At 40.5% G+C, this 19732-nt stretch overlaps 1 protein-coding gene across 2 annotated transcripts; it reads right to left on the reverse strand.

Moving 5' to 3' along the window:
- Positions 1–8536: 8536 nt before the first annotated feature.
- Positions 8537–16284, reverse strand: LOC118398237 (myelin-associated glycoprotein). 2 transcript variants are annotated; one of them, XM_035793393.2, is made up of 9 exons: positions 16175–16284; positions 14547–14629; positions 13299–13402; positions 12201–12512; positions 11393–11659; positions 11085–11181; positions 10935–10953; positions 10488–10574; positions 8537–8997 (listed from the first exon to the last, which is right to left on the reverse strand). In XM_035793393.2, the coding sequence occupies exons 1-9, from the start codon at positions 16196–16198 to the stop codon at positions 8935–8937; spliced, it is 1056 nt and encodes a 351-aa protein (XP_035649286.2). In that variant the 5' UTR covers positions 16199–16284; the 3' UTR covers positions 8537–8934. The 2 variants fall into 2 exon arrangements, with proteins under 2 accessions (XP_035649286.2, XP_035649285.2); XM_035793392.2 differs by having other exon boundaries at positions 13299–13667.
- Positions 16285–19732: the final 3448 nt, after the last annotated feature.

Below are 19732 nucleotides of genomic sequence, written 5' to 3' on the forward strand. Positions count from 1 at the left end.
GATCACATGGTACCAGACCACATGGTAGGCCTACATTCGAGTGAGTGGACACACTGATTGGTTACCACGTAACAGGTTTTTGTCTTCCCAGAGAGCAAGAAACATTACGGAAACAGATATTTATTTTATCTTGCCCCACCCACCCTCACTTTGGTGTAACTTGCCCTTAACATGAGATGCCATATGCTTCCATGAACGGGAAATGCATAGACCTGATAGCTTCCAGTTGAAAAAGAGGTTGTGTTTGGAAAAGGGGTCATCCAATCAGCATGGAGTGCAACGGTTTCATCATTGACTCATCAAGCCGACAACTTCAAAGAACCTTTTCTAGACTATGTGGTTATTGCTAGCAAGCATTATGGCTCTGAATCAGTAGGCTAGTGATTCATTTGATGATATCCAATCACGAAATGACAAGCATTGATGCCAACTGTTTTCTTAGCCAGCAGACTGCAACCAAACCTTCAAAAGATCACCAACCGGAACTAAACACGATATTGCAGTTGAAGCCAAGTCATTGACGATGAATGCTGAGTATGTTGTGGTAGACATCTTACATTCCATGTGAACATGAAGGAGTGAGATGGAATCTGTCTGAGCTACATGTTGATGATCAGTACAGTACATTGCCAGTAGAATAATCCGGTAGCAAATTCTTACTGTTTTTCCTTTTTCCTTTATAATTGTGCTTCTATGGGTTATAGTAGTAAAGGCCAAATTCAATATTTTATCAAATAAAAGACACCTAAAGGGGTCCTAAAATTCTAAATCGATAACTTATGCATCTTAAAACAATTCCAAATTCCCGCCGCTTAGAATTTTAGAGGTTAATCGAGCATAGTCTGACGCAGACAAAAACCTAAATCAATTATACTTGGAATACTTGCTTAAGTTTAGAAACAACATTCTGTACTTATATTCATATGTTACATTTAGCCAAGAGAGTTACCTTTAGAGGTAACCATTTCCTGTGCAGTCATTTCTTTGAAAAATGTACGTCATTTTTGCACTGTGAAAAAAGCTATTCCTGACCCAGTATTTATACTGTACAGCTGATTCAGAAAGCGCTGCACTGAAGTTTCCCGTAGCCTTGGGCTGACCTAACACCCCCATGTATTTGAGAAATTCTGCACACGTTGCTGCTTGTAAGTGCACAGCTTTGTCTACGTACAGTGGAACAGTATTAGTCTAAGTTCCGTTTCTGGAAACCTATTGTTATAGTGTTTTGGAGCTGCCTGTATCACTCTTCTAAGTAGAATAAATAGCTTAAATCAAAATCAAAATCACATTTTATTTGTCATATGCACCAAATACATCTGGTAGACTTTACCATGAAACGCTTGTTTACGAGCCCTTCCAAGCGATGCAGCGTGAAGAGCTGACTAGTCAGTCGTTTTATATATTTATTTATTTGCTTATTTGTTTCCACTCTGCCCAAATCATGTCTTAAATGGATTGTGTTGGTCTCAAACTATTGGTGGAGATTGATTTGCGTGAGGAATTGGTCCAAAAGTGCTCGTGTGGATTGCAGTCACTCCTTTTCCATAGACTGCTTTCAAGATAAGGAAACAAATATCTAAATATGCAAAATCGCTGAATTATACCTTTAATCAGAATTGTTGGCAGGTTACAAAATGTATACACCCCCCTCCCCCACAGGCACATTACATCCCCAATCAATAGTGTAGTATCAGAAATACTTACATTTCATCGTCACCCCAAAATCCAAAAGTTGTAAATAAACTGTCAGCAGCCCCAATCTTTCATCCCCCTAAATGAGTTCACAAACCCAAATGTTCTCTTTTATAGAATGTGTACGATGACACATCACCTGAGTCACCCTCTCCATTCATAGAAGAACTCCCCCGCAAGCCCCCTCTCTCCCCCTCCCAAAACACGGCTGTTCACTTTCTTTCTTTGTTTTTCATCATACCGGTTGGGTTTTTTATACCAGTTGGGTTCTTTGTACTGGTTGGGTTCATTACACTGGTTGTTTAGGGTCTTTGTACTGGTTGGGTTCATTACACTGGTTGGTTGGGGTCTTTGTACTGGTTGGGTTCATTACACTGGTTGTTTAGGGTCTTTGTACTGGTTGGGTTCATTACACTGGTTGGTTGGGGTCTTTGTACTGGTTGGTATCATTACACTGGTTGTTTGGGGTCTTTGTACTGGTTGGGTTCATTACACTGGTTGGTTGGGGTCTTTGTACTGGTTGGTATCATTACACTGGTTGTTTGGGGTCTTTGTACTGGTTGAGTTCATTACACTGGTTGGTTGGGGTCTTTGTACTGGTTGGGTTCATTACACTGGTTGTTTAGGGTCTTTATACTGGTTGGGTTCATTACACTGGTTGTTTGGGATCTTTATACTGGCTGGGTTCATTACACTGGTTGTTTAGGGTCTTTGTACTGGTTGGGTTCATTACACTGGTTGGTTGGGGTCTTTGTACTGGTTGGTATCATTACACTGGTTGGTTGGGGTCTTTGTACTGGTTGAGTTCATTACACTGGTTGGTTGGGGTCTTTGTACTGGTTGGGTTCATTACACTGGTTGGTTGGGGTCTTTGTACTGGTTGGTATCATTACACTGGTTGTTTGGGGTCTTTGTACTGGTTGAGTTCATTACACTGGTTGGTTGGGGTCTTTGTACTGGTTGGGTTCATTACACTGGTTGTTTAGGGTCTTTATACTGGTTGGGTTCATTACACTGGTTGTTTGGGATCTTTATACTGGCTGGGTTCATTACACTGGTTGTTTAGGGTCTTTATACTGGTTGGGTTCTGGTTGGGTTCATTACACTGGTTGTTTGGGATATTTGTACTGGTTGGGTTCATTACACTGGTTGTTTGGGGTCTTTATACTGGTTGGGTTCATTACACTGGTTGTTTGGGATCTTTGTACTTGTTGGGTTCATTACACTGGTTGTTTGGGGTCTTTATACTGGTTGGGTTCATTACACTGGTTGCTTGGGGTCTTTATACTGGTTGGGTTCATTACACTGGTTGTTTAGGGTCTTTGTACTGGTTGGGTTCATTACACTGGTTGTTTGGGATATTTGTACTGGTTGGGTTCATTACACTGGTTGTTTAGGGTCTTTGTACTGGTTGGGTTCATTACACTGGTTGTTTGGGGTCTTTATACTGGTTGGGTTCATTACACTGGTTGTTTGGGGTCTTTATACTGGTTGGGTTCATTACACTGGTTGTTTGGGGTCTTTATACTGGTTGGGTTCATTACACTGGTTGGTTGGGGTCTTTGTACTGGTTGGGTTCATTACACTGGTTGTTTGGGGTCTTTATACTGGCTGAGTTCATTACACTGGTTGGTTGGGGTCTTTGTACTGGTTGGGTTCATTACACTGGTTGTTTAGGGTCTTTATACTGGTTGGGTTCATTATACTGGTTGTTTGGGATCTTTGTACTTGTTGGGTTCATTACACTGGTTGTTTGGGGTCTTTATACTGGTTGGGTTCATTACACTGGTTGCTTGGGGTCTTTATACTGGTTGGGTTCATTACACTGGCTGGTTGGGGTCTTTGTACTGGTTGGGTTCATTACACTGGTTGCTTGGGGTCTTTATACTGGTTGGGTTCATTACACTGGTTGGTTAGGGTCTTTATACTGGTTGGGTTCTTTACACTGGTTGCTTGGGGTCTTTATACTGGTTGGGTTCATTACACTGGTTGGTTAGGGTCTTTATACTGGTTCGGTTCATTACACTGGTTGTTTAGGGTCTTTATACTGGTTGGGTTCATTACACTGGTTGTTTAGGGTCTTTATACTGGTTGAGTTCATTACACTGGTTGGTTGGGGTCTTTGTACTGGTTGGGTTCATTACACTGGTTGTTTAGGGTCTTTATACTGGTTGGGTTCATTACACTGGTTGTTTGGGGTCTTTATACTGGTTGGGTTCATTACACTGGTTGTTTAGGGTCTTTATACTGGTTGGGTTCATTACACTGGTTGTTTAGGGTCTTTATACTGGTTGGGTTCATTACACTGGTTGGTTGGGGTCTTTATACTGGTTGGGTTCATTACACTGGTTGTTTGGGGTCTTTATACTGGTTGGGTTCATTACACTGGTTGTTTGGGATATTTGTACTGGTTGGGTTCATTACACTGGTTGTTTGGGGTCTTTATACTGGTTGGGTTCATTACACTGGTTGGTTGGGGTCTTTGTACTGGTTGGGTTCATTACACTGGTTGTTTGGGGTCTTTGTACTGGTTGGGTTCATTACACTGGTTGTTTGGGGTCTTTATACTGGTTGGGTTCATTACACTGGTTGTTTGGGATCTTTGTACTTGTTGGGTTCATTACACTGGTTGTTTGGGGTCTTTGTACTGGTTGGGTTCATTACACTGGTTGTTTGGGATATTTGTACTGGTTGGGTTCATTACACTGGTTGTTTAGGGTCTTTGTACTGGTTGGGTTCATTACACTGGTTGTTTGGGGTCTTTATACTGGTTGGGTTCATTACACTGGTTGTTTGGGGTCTTTATACTGGTTGGGTTCATTACACTGGTTGTTTGGGGTCTTTATACTGGTTGGGTTCATTACACTGGTTGGCTGGGGTCTTTGTACTGGTTGGGTTCATTACACTGGTTGTTTGGGGTCTTTATACTGGCTGAGTTCATTACACTGGTTGGTTGGGGTCTTTGTACTGGTTGGGTTCATTACACTGGTTGTTTAGGGTCTTTATACTGGTTGGGTTCATTACACTGGTTGTTTGGGATCTTTGTACTTGTTGGGTTCATTACACTGGTTGTTTGGGGTCTTTATACTGGTTGGGTTCATTACACTGGTTGCTTGGGGTCTTTATACTGGTTGGGTTCATTACACTGGCTGGTTGGGGTCTTTGTACTGGTTGGGTTCATTACACTGGTTGTTTGGGGTCTTTATACTGGTTGGGTTCATTACACTGGTTGTTTAGGGTCTTTATACTGGTTGGGTTCATTACACTGGTTGTTTAGGGTCTTTATACTGGTTGGGTTCATTACACTGGTTGGTTGGGGTCTTTATACTGGTTGGGTTCATTACACTGGTTGTTTGGGGTCTTTATATTGGTTGGGTTCATTACACTGGTTGTTTGGGATATTTGTACTGGTTGGGTTCATTACACTGGTTGTTTGGGGTCTTTATACTGGTTGGGTTCATTACACTGGTTGGTTGGGGTCTTTGTACTGGTTGGGTTCATTACACTGGTTGTTTGGGGTCTTTATACTGGTTGGGTTCATTACACTGGTTGTTTAGGATCTTTGTACTTGTTGGGTTCATTACACTGGTTGTTTGGGGTCTTTATACTGGTTGGGTTCATTACACTGGTTGCTTGGGGTCTTTATACTGGTTGGGTTCATTACACTGGTTGTTTAGGGTCTTTGTACTGGTTGGGTTCATTACACTGGTTGTTTGGGATATTTGTACTGGTTGGGTTCATTACACTGGTTGTTTAGGGTCTTTGTACTGGTTGGGTTCATTACACTGGTTGTTTGGGGTCTTTATACTGGTTGGGTTCATTACACTGGTTGTTTGGGGTCTTTATACTGGTTGGGTTCATTACACTGGTTGTTTGGGGTCTTTATACTGGTTGGGTTCATTACACTGGTTGGTTGGGGTCTTTGTACTGGTTGGGTTCATTACACTGGTTGTTTGGGGTCTTTATACTGGCTGAGTTCATTACACTGGTTGGTTGGGGTCTTTGTACTGGTTGGGTTCATTACACTGGTTGTTTAGGGTCTTTATACTGGTTGGGTTCATTACACTGGTTGTTTGGGATCTTTGTACTTGTTGGGTTCATTACACTGGTTGTTTGGGGTCTTTATACTGGTTGGGTTCATTACACTGGTTGCTTGGGGTCTTTATACTGCAGTTTCTCTAAAAAAGATGATTCAAAACTAATATTTTTCAGATATGTTTGATGTTTGCAAAGTGGTTGCTAAGTGGTGATTCCTTTTTATCTGAGGTTTATATAATTTTCCTCTTTTAGTGAATTAGGTAATCCCACAAAAGTAGTGGCACTGACCCTATGTCCCCACTCTGCACCCAACCCACTCTGTAGCAAGTACTGTCAGATCTCCCCACTAGCATTCTGCCTGATGTTGTTTAATGGATGAACACAAACGGATAGAGACTCAGACAGAGCAGACAAAGGAGATGAGCATGTCATGATGTCATCAAAGATCTGCCACTTCCTCCCCTAGTGGGAAATGGGGTGAAGGGAGGGGCCCAGCTAGCATAGAACGTTCCTGCAACGTTCTCTAAAGGTTCTCCTTCGTTTCTCCTTCGGTTCTTTGAAAAATTACTTTCACAGAACATTCTGGGAACATTGTGGAAAAGTAATTTTTCTAAGTATGAAAGAAGTAACTTTAGGGAACGTCGCTATTTTGGTAAGGTAGAAACACATTGTTCTGAGAACGTTGAAATAACCTCATAAAATAACGTTATTAGAACTTTCTTTACACTGGTTGGGGTCATGGGTTGGGTTCTGGTTAGGAACTAGAGGAATTAGAACTTTCTTTACACTGGTTAGGGTCATGGGTTGGGTTCTGGTTAGGAACTAGAGGAATTAGAACTTTCTTTACACTGGTTGGGGTCATCGGTTGGGTTCTGGTTAGGAACTAGAGGAATTAGAACTTTTACGCCATGTTCCCCTGTGGTTCCCGTTTGGATGTTGGAAGAAAAAAAGTTCTGGGAACATTCTGGGAATGTTGTATATCTAAGGAACAGTGTGTGTGGAGGTGAAGAGTGCACATCATTTTGCAAATAGCTAACTACACTGAACAAAAATATAAATGCAAAATGTAAAGTGTTGGTCCAATGTTTCATGAGCTGAAATAAAAGATCCCAGAAATTCTCCATGAGCACAAAAAGCGTATTTCTCTAAAATGTTGTGAACATATTTGTTTACAGCCCTGTTAGTGAGCATTTCTCATTTGCCAAGATAATCCATCCACTGACAGGTGTGGCATTTCAAGAAGCTTATTAAACAGGATGATCATTACACAGGTGCACCTATGCAGGTTTGTCATACAACACAATGCCACAGATGTCTCATGTTTTGACGGAGCATGCAATTGGCATGCTGACTACAGGAATGTCCACCAGAGCTGTTGCCAGAGAATGTAATGTTAATTTCTCTACCAACGTCGTTTTAGAAAATTTGGCAGTACAACCAACCGGGCTCACAACCGTAGACCACGTGAAACCATGTCAACCCAGGACCTCCACATCCAGCTTCTTCAACTGCGGGATTGTCTGAGAACAGCTGATGAAACTCAGGTGTATTTCTGTCTGTAATAAAGCTCTTTTTGTGGGGGAAAACTAATTCTGCTTGGCTGTGCCTGGCTCCCAAGTGGGTGGACCTATACCCTCCCAGGCCCACCCATGGCTGCGCCCCTGCCGATTCATGTGAAATCCATAGATTAGAGCCTAATTCATTTATTTTAATTGACTGATTTCCTTATATGAACTCGGTCAAATTGTTGAAATTGTTGCATATTGCATTTATATTTTTGTTCAGTCGTTTTTATTCCCCCGCCCCCCAAAAAATATTGAACTCTCCTCTACAAGCCATATAGAGCTGTTATCAAGATGACGGATGGCATTGGAGAGGTTGCACAGAGAGAAATGTTTGGAGAAAGGGAGCGATTGGAGATGATGGCGGAAAAGGAAATAAGTGAAGAAAGGGAAGCGTATTATGAATAAACACGGAGTGGGGGGGATGGCGTTGTGCTTCTGAAAGATCTGATGAAGGAAAAGATGATGGACATGGGAAAAAAGGAGAACAGTGGCAATGGTTATGAGGGAATACGGAATGAGGGATTTTGCAGAACTTTTGGAAGAACTTGAGGAAATTGAGAGTGACGAAAGTGAGGATCAATTATATGTGGTGGCATGTGCAGTGATGACTGTCGAGAAGACGTTGAGTGTCGAGGAAGGTTGACGTCAAGTGCAAAAAGAGGCATACGTGTTCCAGTGGCTCAGAGATCGAACCTGGTGAGAGTGTTGATGAAGTTCCTGCAGTGAGGACTGCCGAGTTCGGGCCTCGGTCTGTAAAGGTCTGTGTGTGCCAATCATATTGCAGATTTCTCCAAACCCATTTCATTAAAAAATTGATAACTGAAATTATAATTGTGTATTAATTGTTCATATTTAATTGTGTAATCTTGGGTGTGTGTGTTCCCAACTTTGTAACCTTCGGAGAATGTTCCCAAAACGTTCCTAACTTTGTAACATTCAGAGAACATTCCCAGAACCTTCATACAACCAAAAGAGAACATTCAAAGAACATTAAGAAAAAAAATCTTGATTGGTCCTTTAGGGAACATCGGTGCAACGTTCAGGGAACGTTTCCACAACCTTCGAGTAACATTCCCAGAATCAAAGTTTGTTATCTGGGGGATGTGTCAAAAAAGTGATGTCAGATCACGCCCTGCTTCATCATTTCCCCTCCTCCGCCCACCCACTCCTCTACTTTCTTTCCTGTTCATTGATGGAGGCAATGGAATGTGTGGAATTTGAAGAGAGAAGGCACGGTAGAATGACATTAAGAGATTTATTCGACTGATTATGGCCATTATAATCCTGACTGACACAACACACAACCCCCTGCATGGTTTAACATAATCTACAGAGAAGAAGACAGAAATACATTGATGATGCTGAACCACAAACCAAAAAGATTAAACTACAATTTAATACTACACTACATGGTCAGAAGTATGTGGACACCCCTTCAAATGAGTGGATTCGGCTTTTTCAGCCACACCCGTTGCTGACAGGTATATAAAATCGAGGCATCAGATTCAAATATATAATATCATGTATTTTGCGATAGAATTATACAGTACGATCTGAAGAAAAATAACAAGATGAACATTTTCCATACAACAAAGTTCAAATGCAAAGGTCAAATCTGGATCTGTTTTGCCATGTGGTTTCAAGGAGCAGCTCTTTCACTTCTTCTGCCAGGGTGAGCTTCACCTCGGGCAGCCCTGGTCATCTGTCAAAGGAAGACATTGCAAATAGACACACACACACACACACACACACACACACACAATACATGCGTGCACACACATACACATTGAAGATGTTTGACTTTACTCAGTGGTCTAAAGTACTTAAGTAAAAATACTTTCAATTACTACTTAAGTAGTTTTTTGGGGTACCTTTACTTTCTTTACTATTTATATTTTTTAAAACTTTACTTTTACTTCACTACATTCAGAAAGGAAATAATGTACATTTTCCCTGACACCCAAAAGTACTAGTTACATTACAATACTTAACAGGACAGGAAAATGGTCCAATTCACCCACTTATCAAGAGAACATCCCAGGGGCCTCATTTATAAAAATCTTCTTAGATTTATACTTGAACTTAGTCATAACATCATTTCCGACGGTGTGCTTACATTCGATTCATAAAAGATACTGAGCATAAAAAACCCTTGCTTTACTCAGGTTCTAAGAAGCCCATTTGTAACTTACGCACCTGTGATCTATAAATCTCAAATTAACTTCAAATTGACGGCACCTGAACGTGCCTTATAATCAGCGATTTCCCCTTATAGAATGCTAGCACAAATAAAAGTTTAGTCAGGAATAGCCATGGACCAAAAGAGAAAAGCAAACATTTTGGAAGATGAGATCACAGCGATGGTAGAGGAGATTGAAGACAGGCAACATGTATTATTCGGTGGACTAAATAGTGGGTTGACAAACAAAGCCAAAACAGGTATCTTGGGAGTGTGACGCCGCTGCAGTGAACCAGGTGGGGCAGCAAGACAGAACTGTGGCTGATGTGAAAATGAAATCTTCTGACCTTAAACTGCAAGGGATAAAAAGAATAGCCCTACATAACCAGCTGGAAAATCACCTACCTCAAGTCTAGACTTTGCATAGAGATAAGATCATTTCCATGTCAAAGTAAGGTTTCATAAATAACTACTTATACGAGGTTTTCTGCGTAAGTCATACTTAAGATCAAAATTGATCGTAAGTCTGTTTTTTAAATGAGGCCCCTGGTCATCCCTACTGCCTCTGATCTGGCAGACTCACAAAACACAAATGCTCGATTTGTAAATTGTGTTGGAGTGTTGGAGTGTGCCCTTGACTATTGGTAAAAAGAAAAGAAAATTGGGTTGTTTGGATTGCCTAATAGAAGTAATTTGAAATTATTTATACTTTTACTTTTGACGCTTAAATTTATTTTTTGCAATTACATCTACTTTTGATATGCAAGTATATTTAAAAACAAATACTTTTAGACTTTTATTCAAGTAGTATTTTACTCACTTTTACTTGAGTAACTTTCTATTAAGGTATCTACACTTTTACTCAAGTATGACAATTGGTTACTTTTTCCACCACTGACTTTACTTAATTCAAATTAAAGCTCACACACAAAACAGTTAGCTTAAATACCTACAAACTATAACATTCTATGTTGTTGTGAGTTTTTATATTAGACATCTTTCATTATAAATACCTGGAGTTGGTCATAGTCAGAGCTGATGCTGGCGATCGTTAGGTTAGTGTACGTGGCGTCTCCTTTCTCTGACAGCTCTAGCTGCTGCTGGAATATCGAGGAGAAATAATTGTATTTAAACGGAGGAGTTATATCTTATCCAACAGACTATCAGTCTCAGAGGTATCAATACTATATCAAATGTCATATGAAATAGGAGCCTTAGTGTTGCACGCTTTATACAAAACCACAGTGGATTTGGTCAAAGATTCAAGATGTGTATTTGTCATACAGAGAATTGTTAAAGCTTTGACGTAGGATCTTTGACGTAGGATCTTTGACATAGAATCTTTGACGTAGAAACACTTTGTCTCTGTATCGTATCATACTGCATCATCTACTGCCAATGCCTTAAAATTGCTCAGTTAATTAAACAGAACATTATGAAAATGAAAATGTTCCTCTTACTTTCAGTCTTCTGGACAGACTTAGGGGAGGAAAAATTGGGAACTTGGGTTAGAAGAAAGTGGATCGGAAGAGTCCTTCTATAAATAATACAAATGTTTTCTATAAATGTATTCCTAAACTCGATGGGCATGAACATGTAAACAATGATACCTTTTATATTTATACACATCCACGGTGACGGTTAGAACATAGAGCAACACCATCACTCCACAAATGATGTAGGGGACCATCACGGAACATTGGCCACCTAAAAACAATGGTAATAGAACATTGGTTTTTAAAGTTTACTATTCATTTGTTGTCCGTTTGTCTTGAGTGTTAACCATTTAAAATAGAGATTTAATGTTCACTTTTCAACAACGGCACTTTTTCAACAAATAAAATGGCACCCTATTTCATATAGTGCACTATTAGGTCAAATGTTGTGTATTTGTCATAAAGTGAACAAAATGATTTACTTTCGAACTCCAGAGGCATGACCTTTGACCTTTGTGATCCCTTCTCGTTGTGGGCCTCACAGAGGTACAGCCCGCTGTCTGCCTTGTTTACCAGGAGGACCAGTGTCTGCCCATTAGCCTTCCAGGTCACCTGCCCACTGATGTCTTTGTACCAGGAGTAGCGCTCCACTGGTGGGTTGGCATCACTCTGACAGGTCAGGGTCACTGCCCTCCCGTCGGGCACAGGCCCAGATGGGCTGGACAGGGCTACAGTGTTTTTAGGAGCATCTGGAAGACAGAATCCACACAGTTCAATCAACTTCCTGTGAGGTACGTGAGCTCATTTAGATCTGTGAGATTAAAAGCCCACAAGGGAACGTTCGTCATGTGAGTGTCAACGAGCGTGCGGACGATGGAAATGTGTGATGGAGTGTATTGGTGTGAATGAGAGAAAACAGAAAAAATAGATTGTAGTCTCACAAGTGTGCTGGAAGGTTGCCATATTATTGAGAAAATGATCCAGAAAGCACTATTGAGAAGGTACACATGCAGTGTATGAGGATGGGAAGAATCACTGCATAGGTATGAATAGCTAACTGGCTGCTTATTACCTGCTAACTCGTGTTTAACCAGTTCGTTTTTTTATGCCCTGTGCTCTTTGATACTGTTTAGCACTTAACAGTATCAATTATCTATCAATTAACTCATCATGTTCACAAACAGAATGAGGAGATTCCTTGGTTTTGTTGTATAACTACACTACTGTTTATAGTTGTGGTCATATGGTTGCCTGTATGGTCATATGATTATGGTTGTTGTGGTCTCTCACAAAGAACATTGAGGGTCAGGTTCCCCTGAGTCGTCTTGGTGGTGCCCCCTGGCTGCAGTGTGTAGCGGGCAGAACATCTGACCAGCAGCCCGTGATGGAGGAGGGAGGCGGTAAAGGTAAGGGTGGAGGTCATGGTCATGAGCCCATCTATACCCTCCTGTAGCTGGCTCTCGACACTGCCACCCAGCCCAGAGGTCCAGATCAGAGAGGGCGGGAACGTAGGACAGGGGGCAGAGACAGAGCAGCTCAGTCTAACCAGCTCCCCCTCTGTGATGTTGCCCATAGTGGTTAGTTGGGGTTTGGGTGGGGTGTCTGGAGGTAATAAAGGTATATGAGAGAGAGAGAGAGAGAGAGAGAGAGAGAGAGAATCAATAACAAGACAGAACGAGGCCTGGGTAAAGCCCAATGACATACCGTATGGGACAACCAGGTTTAAATCAACTCTGCTTAGAACATCACTCTCTTTTTCATGTTAAGCAGTGCCGGCTCCAGGCATAGGCGATATAAGCGGTCGCTTAGGGCCCCCTACCCAAAAAATTACTTTCTGTTGAGAGTCAGAATAGTAGAATACACAAAGTGCAAGGTTACATTTTTTACATTTAAATTCTGCTGTTTTTCTCTTGTTTTGTCAGTCACTGACAGTCACTCAATTAGCCATCTCAGCTAACAATTTTTAGATTGGTAAGTTAGTCTTGCCAGTTATCTACATTTTTTGTAATCTTAGCCGAGCATGCAGGTGCTCAGGGGCCCTGACCTCCAGGGGGCCCCCATTGATTTTGTTAGTCACTCTCACTCAGATATCATTAGCATGGCATAAGTCATGGCAAAATGTGTACAATTGCATGAAATTTGTTATAAAATGTATCTTTGCCCCATTGCAACAATGTGTAGAGCTGCTTGGTGAGGGGGCCCCTCAACCAAATCTTGCTTAGGACAACCAAAAGGCTAGAGCCGGCCCTGGTGGTAAGTATTTAAACCTGTGTTTGCTGTTAGTATTCACAAGAGTTCAATGTAGTCCATTTGTTAGAATGTTTAGCCCTCAATATTTGTTTTAATTGGAAATCATAAATATCTTAGGTAAGGTCAAATTCAGTGTACCTGTATGACTGATATGTACTCCTGGGTAGAAAATATACTTGAGGCGATTTGTTCCAGCACATTCCAGCCTGAAGATATATGTGTCATCATATCCTGCAGGGAAACTGTTGAAAAGAGTGGTGCAGTTCTTGCTCAACAGATTTCCCACCATCACTCCCTTTATGATGTTTTGGGCATCTGTTTGGGCTGAGCTCAATACTATATTTCCCCCCCAAAATTTTTTAGACCAAAGCCCAGTGGGTGTGCAGTTTTTCAAGTCAGCATCAAATGCAGCAGGGATCTCAAATCTACATGGGACCAGTAGGCAGGATCCACCAACAGCCACGATGCTTTGGGGCATCCACAGACTCCACTCTTGGCAGAGTGCACCTGGAGAACACAGCACCATCAAGAAACACTGAACAGCAAAACCTGGACTCGGGGATACGCGTAACATATCAAATGTTAATCTGTCTCCCTCCATTTTATATGATATGTTACGTTTCGTATGCTATGTATTCATTTGTGGATGTCCATCATCCATTTTATATGATACAGTATGTTACGAATTTGCAATCCTTATGACATGTTACGAATTCCACTTTGTTGTGGCAAACATTAGCTAGGTGGCTATGTGGGCTAGGGTGGGGTTAAGGTTAGGGTTAGGAGATATGATTAGGTTAGGGTTAGGGGAAGGTTTAGCTAACATGCTAAGCAATTGCAAAGTTGCTAAAAAGTAGTCAATATTTGAAAGGTTGCTAATTAGCTCACATGCTAAAGTTGTCCTTGATGTGGACCTAGACATTCGTGTTATACGCCTACCCATCCTCCCCAACCAACCTCCCTCCTTTCGTTTTTGGCTAAAGTAATCTTCTGTCTTACGTAAACATACCAAACGTAACATATCATTAGTCATTTGAGTGTCACATATTCACATTTACTATGTTACGTTTACTCTTTGAGGCCAGGCTGAACAGCCAAACACATTTGTCTGCACACACACACACACACACACACACACACACACACACACACACACACACACACACACACACACACACACACACACACACACACACACACACACACACACACACACACACACACACACACACACGGGCACAAGGACACACACAAAGGTTTATCAATCTCACACACACGTGTCGAAACACCCAAGTACATATTGCAGAGATGTCATCATTGTCATTAAGTCAAAGTGTGTACCAGTTAAGAGGGAAGTGCAGTGTGCACAATCAGGAAGAAACTGACCTTTCAACAGAAAAGTGAGGAAAGCAATAAACCACAGACCCATCTGTGATGTTGTTGAGATGCCTTCCACAGTAAGAATACACCTCAAATAAACATAGAGATAGAAAAAAGTAGATCAGAATTAGACAGCTATGGATAATCTGTACTGAACGAAAATATAAACCCAACATGCAACAATTTCAAAGATTTTACTGGGTTACAGTTCATATAAGGAAATCAGTCAAATATAATATATATGGATTATATGGATTTTGTATTTCACATGACTGGGAATACAGATATGCATATTTTGATCACAGATACCTTTTAAAAAAAGGTAGGAGCATGGATCAGAAAAAGCAGTCAGTATCTGGTGTGACCACCACTTGCCTCATGCAGCGTGACACATCTCTTTCACATAGAGTTGATCAGGCTATTGATTGTGGCCTGTGGAATGTTGTCCCACTCCTCTTCAATGGCTGTGCAAAGTTGCTGGATATTGCGGAAACACACTGTTGAACACGTTGATCCAGAGCATCCCAAACTTGCTCAATGGGTGACATGTCTGGTGAGTATGCAGGCCATGGAAGCACTGGAATATTTTCAGCTACCAGGAATCGTGTACATTATCACGTTTCAACATGAGGTGATGGCGGTGGATGAATGGCATGACAATCGGCCTCAGGATCTTGTCACGGTATCTGCATTCAAATTGCCATCGATAAAATGCAATTGTGTTCATTGTCCGTAGTTTATGCCTGCCCATACCATAACCCCACCGCCACCATGGGGCACTCTGGTCACAACGGTGACATCAGCAAACTGCTCACCCACAAGATGCCATACACGTGGTGTGCGGTGTGAGGCCGGTTGGACATACTGCCAAATGATCTAAAACGACATTGGAGGTGGCTTATGGTAGATAAATTAACCTTAATTTCTCTGGCAACAGCTCTGGTGGACATAACTGCAGTCAGCATGCCAATTTCTCGCTCCTTCAAACTTGAGACGTCTGTGGCATTGTCTTGTGTGACAAAACTGCACATTTTAGAGTAGCCTTTTATTGTCCCCAGCAATAAGGTGCACATGTGTAATGATCATGCTGTTTAATCAGCTTCTTGATATGCCACACCTGTAAGGTGGATGGATTATCAATGCTCACTAACAATGATGTGAACACATTTTTTGGCACAAAATTTGAGAGAAATAAGCTTTTTGTGCTTGTGGAACATTTCTGGGATCTTTTATTTCAACTCATTAAACATTGGACCATAATTAAACATGTTGCGTTTATATTTTTGTTCAGTGTAGGTAAATGGGTAAAAATAGGTAAAAATACTGGAATGTTTAGCATTTGATTCTCAGTAGCAATTACTTATGAACACCGTAACTACTGTTTAACTGACATTCAATTACATTTTTGCTACAACTGAATTGTTTATCAGTGCCATTTTTCCAAAAGTCCATTTGAAATTTAAAGAGGTAACACATTTCAACGTCAATACAATTTCAAACTTTCTCTACGATTCAAGTCTTCAGTATTGTGATTCAATATTTGTGAATGAGATTTGGTGGAATTGTGTTGATTGGGTAATGCGTTCGAGATACTCTAAATGTGTCTTTTAGATGAAATCATGAAAAGGCCTTACCTGTAACTGAGTGAAAGAGATCATGGATATTGAGATCGCCGATATCTCCAAAATGGCTCTGGGTGTTTAATCAAGCAAGATACTGTCTTTTCTTTTCTATGCATTGCGAAATAAAGGAAATTGTCCTCGTCACACCAAACCCTGCTCTTAAGCAAGAACAAACGTCAGAACAAAGAGGATGTTTTCTGCAGTCGATAGAACATTTACAATTGGCTGCAACGTTCTGTGGCGGGATATATCTGACTTCTTTATTGTAAAAAGGCACAATGTAATGACTTGTCACAGTCTGCCACCAGATTGCAGCATCCCCATGTAGGAGTTACCCAAAACTATTAGGGGCCAGAGGCATTCTGCAGATAGCTTTTATAAAGCTCTGTATACAATCGTGCAGTACATGCATCAGTAAGACATATATTGGTAGTTTTGGAAAGTTATATACTCAAACTCTATGTTCTTAAATACTGTATCAAATCTGCAATGAAGCTAAAAGATTGACGTCGTTCATTTCGTAATCAAATAAAAAAAACTGTGATTGAATGATGAGATTAGATGCGTCAGTCAATTCATCGTAAGGTCATCACTTTATTAATGGTGTAGTTAGTCAAGATAAAGGCTTATTCATGGTGGCATCCCAATCTCATTATGACAACAACATATGAAATAATACTACTTTTTCTATTTTGGGTGTTACAGCCTGAATTTAAAATGGATTCAATTGAGATTTTGTTTCTCTGGCCTGCACACAATACTGCACTCAATGTCAAAGTGGAGCTACAAATGAATTAACAAAGAAAAGCTGAAATGTCTTGAGTCAATAACTATTCAACACCTTTGTTATGGCAAGCCTAAATAAGTACAGGAGTAAAAATGCCACATAGTAAGTTGCATGTGCAGTAATAGTGTTGAACTTCTTTAATCATCTCTGTACCTCAAACATACAGTACAATTGTCTGTAAGGTCCCTCAGTCGAGCAGTGAATTTCAAACACAGATTCAACCACAAAGACCAGGAAGGTTATCCAATGCAAAAATCAGACATTTAACCAGGGGCGCAACTTTCACTGGAGTCGAGGACATGTCCCCCATATTCTGAAATTGCATTTTTGTTGCCCAGGTTTTATCATTGGAATTTTTGGAGTGTTAATCCGATAGGATACATTTTTTTTTTGTCCCCCTCACTTCCAAAACCAAAGACAACCCCCTGCCTTTGACTATGGTGAAGTTATTAATTACACTTTGGATAGTGTATCAATACACCCAGTCACTACAAAGATATGGGCACCCTTCCTAACTTAGTTGCCGGCGAGGAAGGAAACAGCTCAGGGATTTCACCTTGAGGCCAATGGTGACTTCAAAACAATTACAGAGTTTAATGGCTGTGATAAGAGCATGCTGAGGATGGATCAAAAACATTGTAGTTACTCCACAATACTAACCTAAATGACAGAGTGAAAAGAAGGAAGCCTGTACATAATACAAATATTCCAAAACATACATCCTGTTTGCAGTAAGGCACTAAAGTAAATCTGCAAGAAATGAGGCGAAGAAATGAACTTTATATCCTGAATACGAAGCTTTATGTTTGGGGCAAACCCAACACAGCACATCACTGAGTTCCACTCTTCATATTTTCAAGCATGGGGTGTCTGCATCATGTTATGGGTATGCTTGTCATCGGCAAGGACTAGGGAGTTTTTTAGGATAAAAAGAAACCCTACAGGAAAAATCCTAGAGGAAATCTGGGTCAGTCTGCTTTCCAACAAGACACAGGGAGATTAGTTCAGTTTTTAGCAGGACAATAACCTAAAACACAAGGCCAAATAAACACTGGGATTGCTTACCAAGATGACATTGAATGTTCCTGAGTGGCCTAGTTACAGTTTTGACTTAAATTGGCTTGACAATCTATGGGAAGACTTGAAAATTGCTGTCTAGCAATGATAACAAGCACCTTGACAGAGCTTGAAGAATTTTAAGAAGAAGAATGTGCAAATATTGTACAGTCGTGACCAAAAGTTTTGAGAATGGCATAATATTCATTTTCACAAAGTCTGCTGCCTCAGTTTGTATGATGGCAATTTGCATATACTCCAGAATGTTATGAAGAGTGAAAAGATAAAAGTCTGAGGGACTTCTCCCAACCATCCAGGAACAGTTTGGTGTCGAACAATGCCTTTTCCAGCATGATGGAGCACCTTGCCATAAGAAAAAGTGATAACTAAGTGGCTCTGGGAACAAAACATCGATATTTTGGGTCCATGGCCAGGAAACTCCCCATACGTTAATCCCATTGAGAGCTTGTGGTCAATCCTCAAGAGGTGGGTGGACAAATATAAACACACAAATTCTGACAAACTCCAAGCATTGATTGTGCAAGAATGGGCTGCCATCAGTCAGGATGTGGCCCAGAAGTTAATTGACAGCATGCCAGGGCGGATTGCAGAGGTCTTGAAAAAGAAGGGTCAACACTACAAATATTGACTCTTTACATCAACTTCATGTAATTGTCAAAAAAAGCCTTTGACACTTATGAAATGCTTGTAATTATACTTCAGTATTCCATAGTAACATCTGACAAAAATACCTAAAGACACTGAAGCAGCAAAAACATATATATTTTTTTTAAAGGGGTGGATCAGCTAAATATTGCAGAAAGAATATTGGTTCCATCCATCTGCATCATTTCCAATCCCCCATATATTTTTGGGGTAAATATATCCATACACACATGCATACATATACACATACCTATATAGACATACATACTTTTTAAAAGAATATACCTTTATTATATATACCTTTATTATTATTCCCCGCAAACCCTATTATTCCACCGAGTAAACTAATAAACACGTTGGCTTTTACCTTCAATTTATACATCTTAATACACATTTTACATTCACAGTCTATTTTACAATAGTTATATTTGTTTGTTTTTAGTCCTTCCTCTATTTCTGATGTCCATCCAGTTTGATTTCTATTTGTAACTGTGCTATTTGTAACTGTGCTATTTCACAAAAGTTCTGAACATAGATACATTTGACAGACCCCGTATGTTCTACATGTTTTATCTTGCTATTAGTCCCACCCTTCAGCTCCGTTCAACCTCTCCCATCAATCCCTCAACATCATCCATTTTGGATTTCAAATGAGATAGTTCTGTATTTCATTGTAAATAAATTTGCAAACATTTCTAAAAACATGTTTTCACGTTCTCATTATAGGGTATTGTATGTAGATGGATGACCGCAAAAAAAATCGATTTAATCCATTTTGAATTCAGGCTGTAACACAACAGAACGTCAAGGGGTATCAATACTTTCTGAATGCACTGTATATATGTGAGAACATTACTGTAGATTTTGGGGGCATTCACCTCCTTCTGTGTGTTTCTTTTGGCTGACCATAGAGAATACGGGCAGGAAGTGAACTCCAGTTGAAGAGGGAAGAGCATCTAATGACCGAGTAAGGCATGGCCAGTTTTCCCCACCCCCTTCCAACTCGTGCCTCTTCTAGAGAGAGAGAGAGAGAGAGAGAGAGAGAGAGAGAGAGAGAGGAA

Source organism: Oncorhynchus keta, chromosome 19, assembly GCF_023373465.1.
Source record: "Oncorhynchus keta strain PuntledgeMale-10-30-2019 chromosome 19, Oket_V2, whole genome shotgun sequence".
In the NCBI taxonomy this organism is placed as follows: domain Eukaryota; kingdom Metazoa; phylum Chordata; class Actinopteri; order Salmoniformes; family Salmonidae; genus Oncorhynchus; species Oncorhynchus keta.

Bases quoted from the DNA above. Each gene is read 5' to 3' on its own strand.
- LOC118398237 (XM_035793392.2), bottom strand. From the start codon at position 14,589: ATGGGTCTGTGGTTTATTGCTTTCCTCACTTTTCTGTTGAAAG. The intron at 12,513-13,298 runs GTACACTGAATT...TATTACCTCCAG, and splicing joins AGTACATATCAGTCATACAG to ACACCCCACCCAAACCCCAA. The intron at 8,998-10,487 runs GTATTTATAATG...TTCCTTTGACAG, and splicing joins CTGACTATGACCAACTCCAG to ATGACCAGGGCTGCCCGAGG.